General features: G+C 39.6%; 3 protein-coding genes across 7 annotated transcripts in view; 1 reads left to right on the top strand and 2 right to left on the bottom strand.

Moving 5' to 3' along the window:
- ccdc88ab (coiled-coil domain containing 88Ab) overlaps positions 1 to 4,871 on the top strand; it is a 58,318-nt gene extending 53,447 nt beyond the window's left edge. For 4 of the 5 annotated variants that reach the window (XM_034301134.2, XM_034301133.2, XM_026945290.3 and 1 more), the window contains one exon: positions 538 to 1,751. In XM_034301134.2, coding sequence (XP_034157025.2) covers positions 538 to 1,314 — 777 coding nt within the window. In that variant the 3' untranslated portion in view covers positions 1,315 to 1,751. Of the gene's footprint in view, positions 1 to 537; positions 1,752 to 3,226 lie in introns of those variants that run through there. The other variant, XM_034301135.2, reaches the window with a different exon arrangement.
- An 883-nt stretch (positions 4,872 to 5,754) lies between these two features.
- On the bottom strand, positions 5,755 to 11,705 carry prorsd1 (prolyl-tRNA synthetase domain containing 1). The gene is made up of 2 exons (XM_026945363.3): positions 11,550 to 11,705; positions 5,755 to 6,314 (listed from the first exon to the last, which is right to left on the bottom strand). The coding sequence occupies exons 1-2, from the start codon at positions 11,631 to 11,633 to the stop codon at positions 5,886 to 5,888; spliced, it is 513 nt and encodes a 170-aa protein (XP_026801164.3). The 5' UTR covers positions 11,634 to 11,705; the 3' UTR covers positions 5,755 to 5,885.
- Positions 11,706 to 13,168: 1,463 nt separating this feature from the next.
- ppp1r21 (protein phosphatase 1, regulatory subunit 21) overlaps positions 13,169 to 20,000 on the bottom strand; it is a 16,981-nt gene continuing 10,149 nt past the window's right edge. Inside the window, exons 14-22 of the mRNA XM_034301379.2 lie at positions 19,715 to 19,842; positions 18,666 to 18,818; positions 18,390 to 18,482; positions 18,037 to 18,285; positions 17,885 to 17,920; positions 17,206 to 17,322; positions 16,873 to 16,971; positions 16,083 to 16,211; positions 13,169 to 15,213 (exon numbers count right to left, since the gene is read on the bottom strand). Of these exons, the coding sequence (XP_034157270.2) occupies positions 15,184 to 15,213; positions 16,083 to 16,211; positions 16,873 to 16,971; positions 17,206 to 17,322; positions 17,885 to 17,920; positions 18,037 to 18,285; positions 18,390 to 18,482; positions 18,666 to 18,818; positions 19,715 to 19,842 (1,034 nt within the window). The 3' untranslated portion in view covers positions 13,169 to 15,183. The remainder of the gene's footprint in view (positions 15,214 to 16,082; positions 16,212 to 16,872; positions 16,972 to 17,205; positions 17,323 to 17,884; positions 17,921 to 18,036; positions 18,286 to 18,389; positions 18,483 to 18,665; positions 18,819 to 19,714; positions 19,843 to 20,000) is intronic.

The raw sequence follows: 20,000 nt of genomic DNA, 5'->3' as shown, positions 1-20,000 counted from the left end.
TCACACTTCACACTTCACACTTCACGTGAGAGAGAGCGGAGATACTGCTGATAATCAATAAAAAATTTCTTTACTTTTGTTAGTTAATATTACTCATATTCATTATGCCTGAATTATTAAATATTGAAATATTATCAGGATTAACAATGTATTGTTACATTTATGTATAAGATGTATATTATATAATTTTAAAAATATTTTTAATGGTTAAATGGGACTTTATTAATTTAATTCGGATTAACTATAATAATATTTCTACCCTTTTTAAGTCATCTAGTTAATTTTAAACATCCAGTGCAAGCATGGATTCGAACTTGTCGTTAATTGTTAACTTATGAGTTTATTTTTGTAAATTACATTAAACGGGTTTCATGTATGACTGATGATCAGATGTGGTTTCTGAGGCAAGAACATTGTTACTAGACATTTTTTTATGGCAACATTTTCCCTCAGTGTATATTTATTTTCCAGCAAATCTTATTTACAGGTGTATAAGTTTTAATTTCTAATGTATCTGGGGATCTGTGCTTCCTCCAGTCTGGCAGCCAGGACAATCTGAGCGCAGAATCTCCACGTCTATCCAGAGCGTCCGATCCTGTGCAGAAGGAGCGCACTAAAGGGAGGGGCATCCTGCGGTCTGCCAGCGGGAAGGCCACGCCCACCGAGCACCGAGCAGGCCGACCGACTCTGCGTAAGGCCGAGAGCACTCGGGTGAAGGGCCCTAGTCAGCCCAGATTAGGCCTGAGTGCTCAGGCAAAAGCAACATCTGTGTGCGAGCGCCTGGACGCCTCGTCCTCTTCCGCCGGTCTGCCTCGTGCCAGCAGTGTCATCTCCACGGCCGAGGGCAGCACGCGCCGCTCCAGTGTCCACGACATGCTGGCCAAGGACGCACGTGAACCCGTCTCTGTGGATCCGTCGCCCTCGAAGAGTCAGGCTGCATCCAGTGAGTACTCAAAACCCCTGCCCAAATCGGCCAGCGTGCCCTGCACCGGCCGCGTCCCAAACGCAGACGACTCTGAGCTGTCCACTCTGCAGGAGTTCTTAGGCCCCTCCTTCACCGTAGATTCAGTCTTCCTGGACTCCATCTTTAGCGAGCCAGCGTTTTCCAGCAGCACCAGGAACCAGGCCTTCCTCTCACTCAATACGTCGCTCGTTAGTAACATCAGCGGTCCGCCCCTCAAACCCAAACCCAATCACAATCAGCCGAACGACAGCAAGGTAGATGGGCGGGGCCATGATAATAATCCTGACCAATCAGCTCCCATGAGTTCAGAGGACAGCCAATCGCTGTGGTACGAATACGGCTGTGTGTAACATGTGGGACTGCGTGACTTCATTTCCTGTCTGGTGATGGTCGAGCACCTGCATGAACGCTTCCTTATCCATTTATTTGGCTTTTTGTGTTTTGTTGCTGGCTCATCACCGCACCCTCGCTCTCGCCCTATCCTTGGTTCCGATTATGTACAATCCCTCTGTTGGACTTGTTGAATGTCTGCATGCGTATTATGTCTTAAGTCTTATAATTATATGTTCCTTTGTTAAGATGTACAATAATCATACTGCCATGATTATTATATAAGCATCACAAAATGGAAAACCTTTTTTTTTTTATCATTTCATCTTTCTGCTAATTTATATTGTAAGCTCTGCCTAAATTTGCTTGTTCACAAAATCCAAAAAAAAAAAACCTGAGGCCTGATCTACTTTGATATTTAAATAAAGCAATTAGGCTTGTGGAGCACGTCCCATGATGCTCTTGTCTTATCGAGATTATTTAAAGCACTAACACATGTCCATGGACTGATTAATTTCTTCTAACCTGCTAGATTTCCTGGCTGTTTTTTCAGGGTGTGATTATTTTTTTTGGGAGCTTGGTATCTGGGACGGTGTTACATAAATGGGTCTCACACAATCATTGCTGAGTCATTGTGTTGCTTTTCCCCTCACACTGTCAATCCTCTGATCCCATTTTGATTGCTTCAGTCACAATGAAGCAATGATGATGTGTGGATTTTCTGTTTTGTGCCCTGTTTTGTTCGGTGCTGGCTGTGCGATTGAGCTGTCCACTGAGGTTTAATCACAAAAGTAAAGGGTTTTCAGACTCGGCCCGATTGTCTGAGTTCCCAGGATCAGTTCTGGACTCGTTTTGGGAAGGGATCAAGTCCTCAAATTTGTTGTAACATAGACGAATTTCTTTTGAACCAATGTAGGACTGCAACTATCAGTTATTTATTTATTTATTTTTTTATTATCCAGTTGAATATTCTCTAAGGATAAGAAAAGCTTAAGACTTTAATCATTTCACTGATTTAATAAAAGGAAACCCAGCAAAGCAAATCATATTACAAGCGCTTCAGTGGGACATCATCTCATTAAATCTACATAAAGTGCTTATCTAAACAATAAAGTGATTTACAACAGGGCGTATAAGTAACAAATGACCCACGGAAAAATGATAAACAAGGCAGAAAAAAAAATGCTAGCTTAAATGATAAAATGACAAAATTATAGATGATTATTAAATTACATTCTAGTAATCAACACAGGTAGAAAACATGGTCTGGCGTTGAGCTAATCCTAGAGAAGTTAGAGGTTTAATAATAAATAATTCAAATTATTTTACCGTTTTTGAATGAATTATCAGATTTATCATATTTCTCGAATTTTTGTTGCAGCTCTAATCCAACACATCAACTTCTTTTGTGCGCAAAATATTTGAAAAATGTATAATTATAGTTAAATCCCTCTACAGAATGGTTCTTTATTATTAAATATTATTTGTTGAATTTGTTTGTCGCAGCCACTTGTGTTCGAGAGCCTTGTTTACGTATATTGATCAACTATTTGCTGCATTTTTTTCAAGAAACACAGGACACTGAAATTAAAATATGAGTTATTGTTAAATGTGATGGGAAAAGTATTACTGTGTCATAAAATACAAGCAGCCAATCATGGTTTAGTATGCAAATGAAGGCCATGCAACACTCCTTAGCAGGGAATGGGGGTGATTTCGTAATGACGGTGAAGGTGTTGGTGCTTTGACTTTTTTCTTTTTAAACAAACTTTTTGTCCGACATTTGGAAATTTTAAGTTAAACCCATCACAGCAGTCGTATTGTATATTCCTGATTGTCGTTGCTGTGTATTTATCCTGTATAGTTTCACACATTTCAATGGTGTGTTAATTTAATTAAGTTGTAATATTCACCTGCTTTTTTGTCCCGCAGATGTGGAAACGTCACGCGAACGCAGGAAATCTAAAAGCCGATCTGGAGAGCAGCAAATCTCCTAAAGTGTTAGCGTTTTCCCGAGCCGGAGGGGTGAGTGTCCGGGTGCAGGAAGTGGGGGGAGGGGACGAGGGCGAACAGATGTCCGAGCTGCACCGTGGAGCTCGGGGTTGATGATGGATCCTGGTCTGCATGGTTCACTGAGGGTGGAGATGACATTCCCGCTTGCATTCCCTGTTTATTCCCCCTCTCTTTCTCGACCCCACTGTTCCTCCATCTCAGTGCTTCAGTACTGCATGCTGTTCTGACACCATAGCTGGAAGCTCCTCGTGTATAAAAGTCATCACCTCTGGTTTTCTTCTGCGCTTCTCTCTTCACCGCTTCCTCCCACAGAACCTTTGACGTGACCTTTTAAAAGGAGATCTACACCCACGTCCACGTCCACAAAAGATGCTTCTGTATTAAAACAAATCTTGTTTCCTTGAATCAAGGAAATGCAAGAGTTTCAAAGTATTGCTGTTTTTTTTTTTGACCAAGTTGACTTTTTTTTTCTTTTTTTTCTTTCAAAATCCTGTGTGACTCTCAATCATCTGCTGGTGGACTTTTCTTTCTCTTACGCCTGCATGTGACGCTGCGTCCAAATCCAGACGCAATCCAACCACATTGAGTCAACAACATCCTGCTTCCCAACTCACCCGAGTGGAACAACGTGGACAAGAAATACGAAGCACAAGGACAGAAAAGACTGAGCGTGTGTGTGTGTGTGTGTGTGTGTGTGTGTGTGTGTGTGTGTGTGTGTGTGTGTGTGTGTGTGTGTGTGTGTGTAGGACTACTGACACCATTCAGACCTGCCATAGACTTCCTTTTCCACTTTTACATAAATGCATCTGATGTGAGAAAACAAAAGTGTGTGTGTTATTTTACACCAGAAGCCCACATTTTCAACCCACACCTTTAACGCTCTTGAAATGCAAAACTGATTACTGTAAACGTTCCAAAATACAGCCGCTTACTGACACTGTTTTGCTCTTCTGTACCTTCATTTGCCTCAGACCACACTGGCAGCTTTACTTTTTGTACTAGCACATGGTTTTTAAAAAAAAAAAAAAAAAAAGGTTAAGCGTTTTTTTTTGTTTTTTGTTTTTTTTTTTCCCTGGTCGTCCAGTAAGTTCTGCCACAATGCTCTCAAATTAAAATATTACGTTCATATCACAAATTAAACATAATGCATTCTTCCTCATTCTCAACCACCTTCATTCACTTTCCTTTCCTCCATACTTGAAGAAATCACATGGATCAGGACTGAGATTGAGCTCTGTGTCATGCTGTTATAGGAAAATAATCAACGACAGCGCGGTGTGATGAAGCCGTGTTACTTTTGCCACACTGAAGTTTATTATTTTCCTAGAACAGCACGTCCTGAAGTGTTTTATTCCACTTATACAACAGCGATTTTCCAACGATTGCAATTTTTAATGTATTAAAAAACAGTAAGTCATGTGTTTTCTCCATTTATAGTTGCATTTAATGTTGTGGTACATCCACGAAACAAGTTATCACTTGCTATAGCAGCTATAACCAGTTCAACAGATCTATTAAGACAAAAAAAAAAAGTGGCTTGTTGTTTTTTTTGTTACTGAGAAACCGCAAACTCCTCTGTCCTGAAGATGTCGGAAAACTTACAGTTACAGCTTAAAGTTACGTCAAATTGCAGCCATATTTGGTGTCCAGGTCCAAGAAGCTGTTTGTGTTTATTATTAAAATACAAGGTTAATAACATTATCCTTATTTTAGTAATCAAATTTAAGATTGTGACTATGATTAAACTTTATATCCTTCTGCTGAGTCAAAGTATCTCTGTATTTTTAGCATAACAAGATAACCTATTTCATCTGTATCAAAAAGCCCCGCCCACAGCGTTTGATTGACAGATCTACCTCGGCAGATTCGAACAGGATCGTTTTCAGGCGTTTTATTCTCGACTGCGTTGTGGTGCGAGGATGTGAAAGCGCAATCGCAGATGAAAGGATTGTAATTAATGTTTCAGTACGTCAGAACAAGACGAGTTTAGACACTGAAAATAGACTCTGTGTTTTAGTTTTGTCACCCATTGTGCATTGCTGTGCACAAAAATGCATATTTTTTGGCAACTGAATTTGAATTATGACTCAAATTATGTCTTCTCATGAATCAAACCACAAATTCTGCCAAAAAAAAGTATTTTATAGCTTAAAAATATAGGTGCTAAATTCACAGTGCTGAAAAATCCTTTCCTTCTGCACTCTATCATCAGTGTTAAGCACAGAAACATCAACATGCTCACATTCCTGCACCACAGCCTCACTTTCTGTTTATTCCATACACTGGATAAAGACAAAAAAGACATTTTCAAAAAAAAAAAGAAAAATCACTGTTTCAGGATAAAGCCAGCGTAATAAGTTAAATTAAATGCTTCTATTTATGAGTCATTTTTAATAATGCACTTTTCCTTTAAATCTTGATCCTGATCAGGAAATAAGGGTGAAGCATTTCATCTTGTGCTTTTTATTGATGTCTCACTGATAAATCGAAAACACTGATGAACTGTTATTTGTACAATAAAAACATCCTGGACACATTTCTTGTAATTGACCTACAACGTTATAACCCATCAGCTGATCTACTCAAAGCTGTGCAGGATGGGCTCGTGTCCCGTCTCCTTCAGGAACCTCATCAGATCGTCCGGTTTCAGTCCTACAGTCGCAGCGTTGGTCATCGGGTGAAAGTAAACTCTCTCGTGGCCTCCGTGGGCTAAATCGCTGTCCAGGACGAACCGGACGCTCTGGTCCTTGTCGCAGAAGAGCGCGAGAGCCGTGGCGCAGCCCTGACCCACCCCGAGCTTCTCCAACATGGCCGCCTCGTCCGCGAAGCGCAGGTTCCCGCTGCCCACGCCCAGCTTCTTAGCCAGATCGTTCAGGTTCACCTGGCGGTCGTGACGCACCGAGACGAGCCACAGGCCTTTCTTCTTCTTGTCCTTTAGGAAGAGGTTTTTCGTCACGGCTCCGTGCAGGTGCTGTACGTGAGGCATCATTTCCTCCACAGTGAAAACCTGGTTGGAACAAACACACGATGGATTTTGTTAAATGTCAGAAATTGTGTTCATTTCTTTTTTAACTGAAATTTTTGCTTTTGGGTTTACAGTTTGGTTAAGAAATGTTTGGTGTGGTCTACAACATAGCATCTAGCAATAAAGAAAAAAATATAGGTATTTCTCCTACATTTTTTCCATAATTACACCCAAACCTTCATAGTAAACCTCTCTATTTTGCTTCTGCAAACACAGTTTGTATCTCGCTTCATTTGATTTTCTCTTTTGCAATTTCTTGAAGGCTACCTAATCCTTTCTACTGAGCATTTGAGTTTTAAAAAACATATGTATTTATTTTTTTGTGTGTGTGTGAGATTGTGGCTTTGTGGTAAAAGCCTTGCCTCCGCGCTTGGTTGCTGGTTGGAATCTGGCTTGCACACAGAAAGGGGTGAGTTGAGTGATGCTGGACGAAGAGACTGACTACATTTACATGCACATCAATATTCTGATATTAATCAAAATTTGGCAATATTCTAATATTCAATATTGCCCGATTCAGATTAAGACAATATTCTGATTCCCACCCCTGGGATATGCCCGTTTAAATCAGAAATGTGTTGCATGTAAACACCTCATTCAGAAAACTCACTGAAAAGTGATATACGCTCGTGCTCAGTCCGCAAGGAATTGTGGGTGCTAACAGATGCTTGGCTGGAGGCTAGGGATTTAGGAATGGTACCTCAGGCAGACTTACAACAACCGTTTATACAGGAATATTCCGAAGCCTGTACGCATATAAACATCGTATTGGGAATATGGCTGCAACCCGAATATAGACGTTAAACTGAAATTGCATGTAACCGTAGCCACTGGGAGCAGGTGAAGTGGGTGGTGCTTGAAAATGCCAAAACAATTCTGGATTAATACAGAGTATATATATATATATATTATGGCATGAGAACATCCTGCACCTTCTACACTCATTTTTTGGAAAATTGGCTGGAGTTTAAACCAGAAACATCTTAACCCAGAGGCAAAGCTCAATAGGATGATCCTCAACTAAAGCTAAAGCACAGACTCAAACCCATGAGGTCCTGCATCAGAGACCCTGATGCTAACCTCTGGACCACTGCTGCATGACTTTCTATCTTAATAAACAGCTCAATGTTGCGAGTGAAACGGAAACTACAGGGTTTCCCAAAAGTCTCCGTACATAGGGGAAATTAACGCTTTTTAGCAAAACGTCTTCCAAAATTTTTCATACTTACTTTATATTATAATTTTTTTTCAGAAAGCCTTTAAGAACGCCTTTGACAAAAGAAGAACGTATTGAAATCGTTCTCATGGCTGGATCGGGAAGCTGTCGCAAGGTTGCGATGGACTTGTAATTCCATGCACAACTCCAGATGAGTTCCACGAGTGGGAGAGACAACGCCGTGTGTGTTTACAAAGAAATGGCAATCATAAATCGAGTTATATTTTGCTAAAAAGTGTTCATTTCCCCTACATATGGAGACTTTTGGGACACCTGTATAATGAAAAGTTTAGTGGAAGAGGAGATGGTTGCTTCCTTTCAGCTCCCAGCAGCTTCATCACTCCTCTCATGTTCCTCTCAGTAACAAAAAGCCAGTTCAACACGCACCTCTGTTCTAAGTGAATAGAGGAAACTGTTGTCAGAAAGCGCACAGATAGAGCGCATTAACACACTCAGTCAGTGTGTTGGTGTGTGTTGGTTAGTGGTGCTCTCTCAGTTAATCTTCCTGGCTTCGTGTTACTGAGAGAAACTACAGGGAAGTGATGAGCGCTGAACTGCTACCACTGGGATCTGAAAGAAAACAACCATCTCCTCTTCCACTAAATGTTTTACTGTGTGAGCAATTTACAAAGACAAAAGTCCAATAAGCAACAGCACACACCAGCCTGTGGTGGTGTAGTGGTTAGTGTCATGGCCTCTGGTGCCTCATATCTCTGGTTTGAGGCTGTGCTTTTTGCTTTGGCTTTTCACCCAGGCTTAAGTATACAAAAGTGAAAAGTCCTACAAAAGAAGCAACAAGTATGAGATCCTGTGGCTCAATTGGGTGAGTGTTGCCTCTGGGTTGAGAGGTTGCTGGTTCGAACCCCAGCCAGGTCTCTAGAATATGAGCAAAGAAGGAACTGGAATCACTACTACAATGAGTGTGGAAGACACAAAATGGTGGGAAAGGTCCAGGAATTGGTGGTATGATGAGCGCGGAAGGTGCCGGAGGATGTGACCTGAGGCAGGGGGGTAAAATCCGGGCAGCTGCCCCCCTGGGATCTGGTGTGATGAACAGAGCAGGTTATGGAGCTTGAAGAGAGAGTGTCGACTTAGTTTTGCATTATAGGGAAATTTTGTGAAAAATTTCTATCACCCACACTTTTTCTAGCATCTTCAAACACCATTTACAACACTCTTTGCACTTTTTCCACCTCTCCTACCTTCCTGCATTCAACTCACCCACTACACAGTCAGGCCAGATTCAAACCAGCAACCACTTACATCGGAGGCAAGGCCTTTACCACCAAGCCACCAAGACACACACAAACACACTGCTGTTGTAGGACTTTTGACTTTTAAAATGACAACCATAAAAAACAAAAAAAAAAAAACAAAAAAAAAAAAAAAAGAAAAAGAAAGAAATATGCTAATACACAGCCACTTTATTAGGAACACCTGCACACCTGCTCATTAATGCAATGATCCAATCAGCCAATCACATGGCAGCAGTGCAACGCATAAAATCATACAGATACATGTCTGTTAATGTTCGCATGAAACAAATTTGTTGGTGCCAGATGGGGAGGTTCGAGTCTTTCAGAAACTGCTGAGGGCCTGAGGAGAATGGCTAGACTTGTTCAAGTTGACAGCAAGGCTACGGTACCTTAAATAAGCACGCTTTACAACCACGGTGAGCAGAAAAGCATCTCAAAATGCACCACACATGGAACCCTGAGGCAGATGGGCTACAGCAGCAGAAGAACACATTTGGGATAAAGTCACATATTTACAGTATATTTTTTGTGAATCCATTTATTTCTGCAAAGCTGCTTTGTGACAATGTCCACTGTTAAAAGCGCTATACAAATAAAATTGAATTGAATTGAATTCGGTTCCACTCCTGTAAGCCAAACCTGGGCAGCTGAAGATGGGATGTTTTTCTAAAAGTGACAGAGATCCTTTTTTTTTTTTTCATCATTCTTATGTTTAATGTGAACATTAACTCATGAACTGAAGCTCTTGCATGGCTTTAGACACTGGCTGACTGGATAATCACATGAATGATCAGGCGTACAGGTGTTCCTAATAAAGTGGCTGCTAAGCATAAAGCATAAATATTCACTCCCTTGAACTTTTCCACATTTGGTATTGTTCCAACATGGAATAGAAATCGCCTCAATTGGTATTATATGCCATGAATCCACACAAAATAACCCATAAAATCCAAGTGGGTGGAAAAATCTATCTAGTTTGCAAAATTATTTGCAACTAAAGATCGTGACTGCGTAAGTTTTCACCCCCGTTCCTGTGAAACCCCAAAATTAGTTATTCTAGAAAGAAACTTGGTTACAACATCAAATTTTTAGCTTGCTAATGAACAAATGCATATAATTAACCAATTTTGTCAGTAGCTGAGTTTAGGGCCCTGAGTTTATCGCTCTATTTTGCCCTCTAGTGGAATAACAGAGTCTCTTTCAATTCAATTCTGGTTGATAGAAACACAGATTATAAATTCATTTGGGCCAGACCGTAACCTTCGCTGGGTCGGTCCTGTCCCATGGGCCGAATATTTGACACCTCTGATATATTATAGATTAGACTAGGAGTGTAATGATCAGACAATTTGGATCGACACTTTGATTTAAAAGGCAATGAATGAAATGAATCGAGGCAACAACTGTAAATCAATTATTATCAATTACAGTAAATAATTGATTAAATTGCTTAAATGAATCAATTATTGTAAAATGTCACATCTGCTGTGTGAAAAAAAAAAATTTCATATTTATAATCTGATGTGTAAATAATTGAATAGGTTAGCATGGTGATTCGCCCCGAACTCTGATACTTAAATTCATTAAACTACGTCATCATCATTCGCAAATGAACGCTTGGCCTAGCCTAAATTCTGAACAGTTGTTCACATATCGATCAGAGAATATTAAATCGAATCGTATTGTCGAATATCGAATCGTTTCCTTAAGAACTGGAATCGCACTGTAGTGTGTGGAGAAGAAGAAGCAGAAGCCTTTATCTGTCACAGACACTACAGCAGAGTGAAAATCTCTTTGTCGCATATCCCAGCTTGTTAGGAAGTTGGGGTCAGAGCACAGGGTCAGCCGTGATACAGCGCCCCTGGGGCAGAGAGGGTTAACAACCTTACTCAAGGGGCAACTAGGCAGCGCTGGGGCTTGAACCCTCAACTATCTGATCAGCAACCTACAGCCTTAACCACTGCGCCAACACGTTCCTGAGCAGGGACTAGTTCAGTTACCACAACTAACACAACTAACTCTCCCTTACACTCTGAGCCACCCAAGATCCCATTTTATTTATAAACATATGAATATATATATATATCTTTTGTTATTTGTCGCCCTCTGGCGGTCAGAACTACAGCACTGTAACAGTTACAGTATTACTATTACAACAACAAACAAGAGTTTCTTATAATAATTTTTAATATATAATAATAATAATATAATAATATAAGAAAATAAAAGTTCATTTACAACCAACTGAGTTCACTACATTTAGCACACAGACTCACATTAAGGAATAAATTAAACGTGTGTATGTGTTTGTGTATATATCCATGTGTGTATGTGTGTGCATACGTGTGTGTATGTGTGTGTGTGTGTTTCTTATAATAGTTTATATTCTTATAATAATATAAGAAATTTCTTTTAATAGATTTAAGAAAATAAAAGTTCATTTACAACCAATTGAGTTCACTACATTTAGCACACAGACTCACATTAATAAGGAATAAATTAAACGTGTGTATGTGTGTGCGCGCGCGTGTGTATCTGTTTGTGTGTGTGTGTGTGTGTGTGTGTGTGAGAGAGAGAGAGAGAGAGAGAGAGAGAGTGTGAGTGTGTGTGTGTGAGAGAGAGAGAGAGAGAGAGAGTGTGTGTGTGTGTGTGTGTGTGTGTGTGTGTATATGTGTGTGTGTGTGTGTGTGTGAGACCCGGTGACAGCATGCACAGGGTTTTAATAATAAGTGTAAGATTTATTACCTCCGGATGTTCCACAGAAACAAAGTCAATATTCAGACTTTTTAGGAGATTTTCTAACTCAGTGCGCAGATCAGCAGATCCCATCGCGGTCTCAGACTTACACCAAAGCACTACTTTGTATTTTCACACAAGCAGCCACATCTCTACTTCCGGAAGTCAGGCGCGTGAGTGCGCATGCGCGAGGAGACACTGCAGCGAGACCACGTGGCGAAGCTTCGCGCACGTGCAACACTGTGCAATTTTGTCTAGGATAAATATTTTTATATTTTATATTTTCGGAAATCAAATTCTCTGACATCAGAACATTATTTTTTTCAGTCATGGGATTATTTTAAAGATTTATAAGCACTAATTTACATTTTTTTCCAACTTGTTAATCAAATCAAAGCCAGTGTTCCCAATTTTTATTTATCTATTTATTTATTTATTGGTCAGCCTAAATTATTTATCTTCAAACTAAATTATTTATTATTATTCTGTCACTTTCAGGTCAAAAACAGACCTTTCACTCTCACTTTTAGATCTGGCTGATCTGTTTTTCATCTAAAGCTTTAATCTTTATCTTCCTGATCTCATATATTTTATGCATTATCTTACTATTATAAATTGTATTTATTAGTTTTTAAAATCTCAGTAATACACAGATATTAAGCTACACCATATGACCATCACACCCACATGTCCTTGTTCAACATCTCATTCCAGATCTATTCCCTCCTGTGTTTGCTGTTATAATAAGCTCCACTCTTCTACGAAGGCTTTCCACTAGATGTTGGAGCGTGGCTGTGGGGATTTGTGTTCATTCAGCTACAAGAGCGTTAGTGAGATCAGGCGCTGATGTTGGGATGGTGAGGAGGTCTGGGGTTCAGTCGGTGTTCCAGTTCATCCCAAAGGTGTTCAGTGGGGTTGAGGTCAGGGCTCTGTGCAGAACACTCGAGTTCTTCCACTCCAACCTTCACACACCATGTCTTCATGGAGCTCGCTTTGTGCACAGGGGCATTGTCATGCTGGAACCGAGTTTGCGTCTCTTCAATTTCCCAGTGAAGGGAAATGCTGACATGTCCACATGTTTTGGTTCGCATCATTTTCAGATCATTTTCACACCATTTCCTTCAAAGCATTTAAAGCTGAAATTAGCTGCTAAGTCGAGCCAGGGACGCTCATCTGTCTCCGCTGCTGAACATGTGACCCCCAGCGTGTAGAGTTTCAACAGGGATCTGTTTGGGTAAAAATCTGCACATACTGTCCTTTAATAGGCTTACGTTATCTTTCATTTTGTAATGGTGATATTTTATTCGAAAAAAAAAAAAAATTAAAGTACTATGATTTGATTATACAAAATAGTACTGTAACCTATGTAATTCGTTACTTTGCACTCTATATGAATAAATCTGACTTGAATATTTGCTTTAAGTATCCCATGGAATTTAAGTAGGCTAACATTTAAGTAAAATTATGATAATTTTCAATGAAATATATTAACATCATTACTATTTTTCAATTTTTATTATTAGAATTGTAAATACAGGTCATACTAAATAAAAGCTTCATTTAAAAAGAGTGGAACTTTGTTATAATTAGATATAATATGAATAATATGAAGTGAAAACAGCACAGCATTCAAATCCATGTTTTATTATTTATGTCATGTTTCATTTACATGGTTTTGGTATGCGATCAGTACGTGGAGGAGATTAAATGGAGAAAATCATTTGCAGTTCGGAGTCTTGCTCTGAATAAAAGACGACTGTTGTAAACTTGACGAGAAGCGACTACGTGGATCTTTGTAAACTGTCACTGGTGATTCACGACCATTTGTTTGGGGGAAAAAAAAAAAAGTCGAGGATTCGTTAATCACGGATAGTCACGGTTAAAACGGAGCGTCAGTTTTGATATCTTTTCCTCAGGGCTTGGCTGATATTTATCCGTACATAAATCTTACACAACACTGATTTCACTGGTTTAACAAAACATGATCAAAGCCATTGTATAAAAGTTTGGTGGAAGAAGAAATAAAAAAAAAACAAACAAACAAAAAAAAACACATAAGACATGATATGAATTGAACATATATTCACATTAACGTTTTGTTTTCCCATTTCGAATATATTTTTTTTTTCCACAGAAAAATCTGCCCAGTGCATATTTATATCGCTTTAGCATTCACAGCTAATCACAGTGAGAGCTTTTACCCTAACAGCTCTCTATATCACTGATTATAATCTCTGCCTACATGCTTAAGTACTACTGAGGTACAGACTAGTCTCCTGTACTGGATTAACATATATTTCATATGGGGTATAAGTGTGTGTGTGTGTGTGTGTGTGTGTGAGATCTCACTCGGGTTGCATAATACATCATTTTAAAATAGTTATGATATTTTGCAGAGAGTTACGACACGAAATGAAATGTTCTAGCAATAAAACTCACTGTGTGCTACGCAAGTACAGCGATCGGCATCGGATGTTCCGGATAAACACACTCCTGCTAATGCGGGACCGAGAGAGCGTAATATCGTGGTGTTTAAATAACAGATTTCACATCACGAGAAATCACTGCATATAGATTAGCGGTGGAAGAAAAAATAATATTCACTGTATCATACCTGTACAACAATATCCCAGATTTCTGTACATTATCCACGTCGCATTTTTAAAAATGCCGCATGACGCAGAGCAAGGGTTAAATGATTCGGTTATTTCTTCAAACTGAGGTGTTAGGAGAATCACTTTTAGCTTTGAGCAGTTTATCAAAACAACACAGGAGTACAGATTTCTCTAATGTTTTTTGTTTAAAAAAAAAAAAAAAAAAAAAAAAAGTACAAAAAACTAACCACTTTCAAAACCATTAAAGGTGTAGTACGCAATTTCAGTATTTTGAAACTCCAAACAATTTCGGCTTCTAACGTCAGTGTTATCAGTGAAGCAACATCTCTGATACAAAGAAGAAACAAGTAACATGACTGTAGGGAGAGTGGAGACGCCTCTGCAGTGTGAGCAGAGCTTGGATAAATATTATAAAAAGCGCTGACTTCACCTTTTAAAAAAAAAAAAAAAAAAAAAAAAAAACACTGACCGTACCTTTAATGTTATTTCCTATACCAGAATAGTATAATGTTAAGGATATACGCACAATTTATGTGCACGTTTTAATGTCCTCAGTAAATATGGAAACTAATCAGGGTCTTCAAACAGGAAGTAGGAAAATTTGATACTCATGTGATAAAGAAACGGTCAGATGAAATGTCAAGCAGTCAAAATTAGACTTATAGCGATATGACCAGTACATGATCGTTCAGCCGATCTGCACACTTTAGGTCTTTGTTTTAATTTGTAAAAATCACTAACATTCTGTCTGCTTGGAAAAATGGCAAGATAGCAGAAGATAAAGGTGATGAAATGTCAGTTTTCCACTCACACTCAAACAAGCTGTTGTTTAAAAAAAAAAAAAAAAAACTAACGAATGAACCAAGTCATGTCTGGTCAGTTATGTCTGAGCAGAGCAGGACGTCATGTCTCCATGTGTCTCTGCCGTATCTGTGTGTGTGTGTGTGTGTGTGTGTGTTTAGTGAAATCTGTCTGGTCCCAGTACATCCTCCTTCATTCACAGCGATGCTGAATGACTGCATACCAAACTACCGACCCTTGTTCTTCTTCGAGTTTCCCTAAAAAGAAAGATCGATGCAAAAAAAAAAACAAAAAAAAAAACTGCTTTTAACACCACTGATATTTAAACATTCACAATAAAGCAGCACTGAGCATCTATTTCTACCCATAAGGCTCTGCTGCAGAAAGCAGCCACGTGATCCTCAGAGCCGTTTAAATACAAACATCATGAGCGAAACCTTTCGACATTTACATCCTTGTACAGTTTTATATAAAAGAAACCGTACGCAGGAATTAGTGAACAATGGAGAGTAAAAAATGTGTATTTCCATTTAAAAACAAACAAAAACAAAATGTGACATGAATTCTATAAATCTATATTTAAAATGAGTAACTTTATGATATTTAGTAGATTTGTAGTAGTTTGTTTATTTTATATACTATTAAATATATAATATTATACCATATTAATATGAATAATATCATCAAATAGAGACTAAATAAAGAACATTTATCTATTTATATTATCTATTTATCTATTTATCCAGTCACTCAAGTCTATTATCCAAGAGCAGCAGGCAGGGGAGCAATACACACTAAATGATCACACAACTTTTAGAAACTGTTAAAGTGGTATCTGTAAGCGTTCCCTACATGTTAGCTTCTGGAAATAAAAGAAGCAAACTTCGGATATCGAACATGTTCGGTGACATTTAAAGTTCCATTTAAAGAAAAGTGCGTACAAGTCATTTTTGGATAATCTGAGTTAAACAGGATGGTCCTGGGATTAAAACTCATCCCCTTCCGGTCCCCCGGGGCAGCAGACCCTTAACCACAGCCCACTGCATACGTACTTAGTAATATTAGTTATTATACAGTATTAAAATATTGAATGTAGTGGATTGAAAGGTGCTTTTAAAGAGCTGACCTTGTTTCCTAGTTTGAGCGTGTCGATCTCCTCGCGCTGTTTGCTCAGGGTTTCGTTCATGCTGCAGAGATGATCGCTCATCATACTCAGCTGGTCCTCGTAGCTCCTCTTAGTCGTGCTCAGTTCATCCTGTCCAACAAAGCAGAACCGAGGAAGTGTGTGTGTGTGTGTGTGTGTGTGTGTGTGTTTAACTGGAGCTAGCTGAGAACCATTAATAATCAAAAAAAGTTGGGTCTTTTTATTTTTATCATTAAAATCAAGGAGAAAATCTGAAAAAATGTCTCAAGTCCTGCACTGATCAGTGAACACAGCTGATTATTTTTCAGCAGGTGATGAAAGTAAGAACAGTCTGAGTTAAAGACGACATCGATCTGATACACAGTACCGGTATCAGGCTGATACCAGCAAAGAAATGGTGGATCGGATATCGGATCCGGTAACAAACGACAAGGATTGGAAATTTTTTTGGAACTGGAAATGTCTACATATAAAGACAACTGACTGATTATAACTGATTTTATTATATTTATACTTTATATTTATACTTTATTTTATTTATTACATTTACAGTGCTATGTAAAACTACTATTACTTAGTAGTTTTTAAAGAAAATAACATCGGATGTGTATCGGTATCGGCTGATACTCAAAGTTTCAGTATCGAAAAAGAAAAAGCGGTATCACGCCATCGCTAATCTAAGTATTCAACATGTTATGGTGATTATTTATTTATTTATTTAGCGCCTATGGCTGTAACCGCCGTGCAGCTTAGCGTTACTGTGCGTTATTACCTGCAGGGACGTGATGTTCTGATTGGCTTGCTTCATCCCCTCTGTGAGAGTCTCGCGAGATTTCTCTGCGATGGCCAGACGTTTCGCCAGCGCTCGGCACTAGAGGGAAAACAAAACATACGAGGCAATACGACACAGTGAATAAAACAATATCAAATGATATAGAAGCTTAAATTTTTAAATCATATTGTGTCCAATTAATTTTAGCTTTAACTGTCACTAGATGGCTAAATAGATATTATTAGCGGTTATTTGGCGTAGACTTTATGATGACGTCATTATTATCGTGCTGCCTATCTCGGAAAGTTAAAAACGTAAAACGATGGCGCTCACCTCGGCGTAAAAGTGCACCGCCTTGCTGTCGGACATCTGCAGCTGCGTGGTGAGCTCGGCCACTCGCGCCATGTAGTGGGATTTGATCAGGTGTTCCCGAGACTCTTCATCTCCAACCTGCGGGATACACACAGACTCTGGCGTCAACTCGGAAGTGACGTCATTATCACTGGGAATATTAAATTATACAGATTTCTATCGCTGTTAGGAGGATGAGAGCTGGACACTTCTCGTTCAACATCTCTGGTCTCTGGTCTGATCTTTAATCATTTCGCGCCTGAAACATGCTCAGGGAATTGACCGTTCCCTAACAATATAGATGGAAAGAACGTAAAGTCCTGACTAAATTCAGTTCAGCACAATTCAGTACGTTTAATAGCAGTAAACTGTAATGATTTGGTGTGATGGTCCACAAAAATCATCATCAGACAACAGAAAAGGTCTCAGAAGATCTCATATCTTATGATGCAGTGATATTGCCTGTCGAATATTCAACACTAACTAATACTAATCAATTCCCCTGCAGGAACTTAATCGGAAAAACATGCTGAAAAAGATATCGAGGGATTAAGAAAAAGAGATATCTGCCTTTTCATTAAAGGGCATCCAAATGAATAACCTTTGTAATAAACTGCAATGAATTACGAATAGATTATGCAATGAAGCTCTTACTACTTACACTCTCATTAGTCGGGGTTGTGGTAAGCATTCCAACCTGGTGATGGAGAAAATAAAATGATTCCCAAAGCACATTCAACTGCAACAAAGCAAATAGAGATTTTCTGGATATACATGAATGTGTATTCTCATTCAGATGTGACCGTGACTGACCAAACTGGTGCTCTGAGACGCCTCTCTGCTCGTTATCTTGTCTTTTTCTGCCTCAGCTGGTCCTGTAGAGGCAGAGTCGGTGTGTGTGGGTGCAGCGACGCCGTTCCCGAGGGCTGAGGAGAGTCTGGCCTCCAGCTCGGCTATGCGCTGAGTCTCCTTCTCCAGTCGTACTCGGCCCAGCTGAGCCTCCAGCAGCCAGTGCTCCTTCTCCTGCTCCAGACGAGCGATTTTCTCCTGACTCTGCTGCACCTGCAGTACAAACAATCTCAGCTCTACCACTGTGTGTTATTTTTTACTAGTGAGCTGCAGTACAGATTTTTGTGCAAAAAAAACCCCACAAAACTAAAAAGTACCTGCTGCATGAGACCCTCTCTGCTCTCTGTGGAGCTGGTGAGGATGCGCTGGTTCGACAGTGCCTCTGTGTAGGGAACAGACTCAGGACGCGCCTGAAAACCAGAGGGAACAGAGGACAATGAAAGCTGTGTTAACTTTAAACAAAAAGTCTTTACGGAAAAATTACAGCCGGGATCAGCTGAAGGAAGGTTCAAAGTTCAGTGCCAAGTTATGTTTATATATTATTATTTATTTTGCGACAAGGTAATGAACAACAGCGGGCGCCTCTCACTGACCCTCCTGAGTGTGAGCATGTAGTCGGACGCGTGCTTTTTGTTACTGAGCATGCTGTGTGCCTGCTGTGGGTTGAGGCTTCCGGTTCCGCCTCTGGGCCCGTACCCAGCCGACGAGGTGAAGAAGTCCAGATTGTTGCTGAAGAACGTTGCAATCTGTATGCAGTGAAACAAGAGAACCATAAGTACCTTCTTTCCAGTTGTCTTTAAGCATAAGCTTTCACACAGACCCTCATTTTCATTACTGTTTTATCCATAATATCAAGTGAGCACAATACCAGTGTCAGAGCTCTGAGCATCGACCAACACTTTATTTCACTTTTATTTCAGATTAAATTGTCACTGTATGGACTGATGACCTTTAAATGAGAAATAACGACTTGACTTTGATTTTAAAAATGTCTGTGGATCAGATTTTTAAAATGTATCAAAGCTGAGTCAGTATAAATCCTGGCCAGTACAGGTCTGATAGATTCATACGAACAATTCATATGCTACGATAGCTTTAGGACTGCAATTCGCCACGAACAGGTTTGCACTCAAGTCTCCATCAGTGAACAGCGGATAAGTTCAACAAACAGACTTCATGTGGAAACTGTAATGAATTTCCTGGTTACACAATGGCACTATTTGTCCACGTAGTACACAGTTACAGAAGGGATTTATTTATAATCGCACTATCCGGAGTCACCCAGATGACGATGGGTTCCCTTTTGAGTCTGGTTCCTCTCAAGGTTTCTTCCTCATATCATCTCAGGGAGTTTTTCCTCAGCACCGTCACCTCTGGCTTTCTCATTAGGAACATTTACAATTTATATCCTGAACGTATTTATTTCTGTAAAGCTGCTTTGTGACAATGTCCACGGTTAAAAGCGCTATACAAATAAAACTGAATGGAATAGCGATGCTCAGAATCAGACTGGTGATCAAAATACTCTAAACACAGATCTCATTTGATTTGAATGACGATCTTTAGGTGGACAGCACCAAAACCTCAGCAAGACCCAAACGAACGCTATCTGGAGCGAACGTAGCGCCCCCTGCTGGTTCACCTTGTTTGTGGTGTTGGTGAGGGAGGCCAGGGAGGAGAGTAAGCACTCGTTAGTGGTGCGCAGCTTCTGAGTGATGTTAGGAAGCTCCTGCTCAAGGGCCACCTTCTGACTGTAGTGCTTGGACAGCTCTGAGGACCCAGTAATGAGAAAGAGAGAGAGAGAGAGAGAGAGAGAGAGAGAGAGAAAGACAGAGAGAGAGAGAGAAAGTAAAAAATATCAAGTGTGACGGTGTTCAATACAAACACCAACTAGGTGACTCAAATATGGACAGGAATTTGTAAATATT

Source organism: Pangasianodon hypophthalmus, chromosome 28, assembly GCF_027358585.1.
Source record: "Pangasianodon hypophthalmus isolate fPanHyp1 chromosome 28, fPanHyp1.pri, whole genome shotgun sequence".
Lineage (NCBI taxonomy): Eukaryota > Metazoa > Chordata > Actinopteri > Siluriformes > Pangasiidae > Pangasianodon > Pangasianodon hypophthalmus.
The sequence above is the reverse complement of the archived record's forward strand: the minus strand, read 5'-3'. Positions and strand labels throughout refer to the sequence as shown.

Coding starts and splice junctions, on each gene's coding strand:
- prorsd1 (XM_026945363.3), bottom strand. CDS start 11,633: ATGGGATCTGCTGATCTGCGCACTGAGTTAGAAAATCTCCTAAAAAGT. Junction 6,315..11,549: donor TTTCTGTGGAACATCCGGAG/GTAATAAATCTT, acceptor TGTTCCAACCAG/GTTTTCACTGTGGAGGAAAT.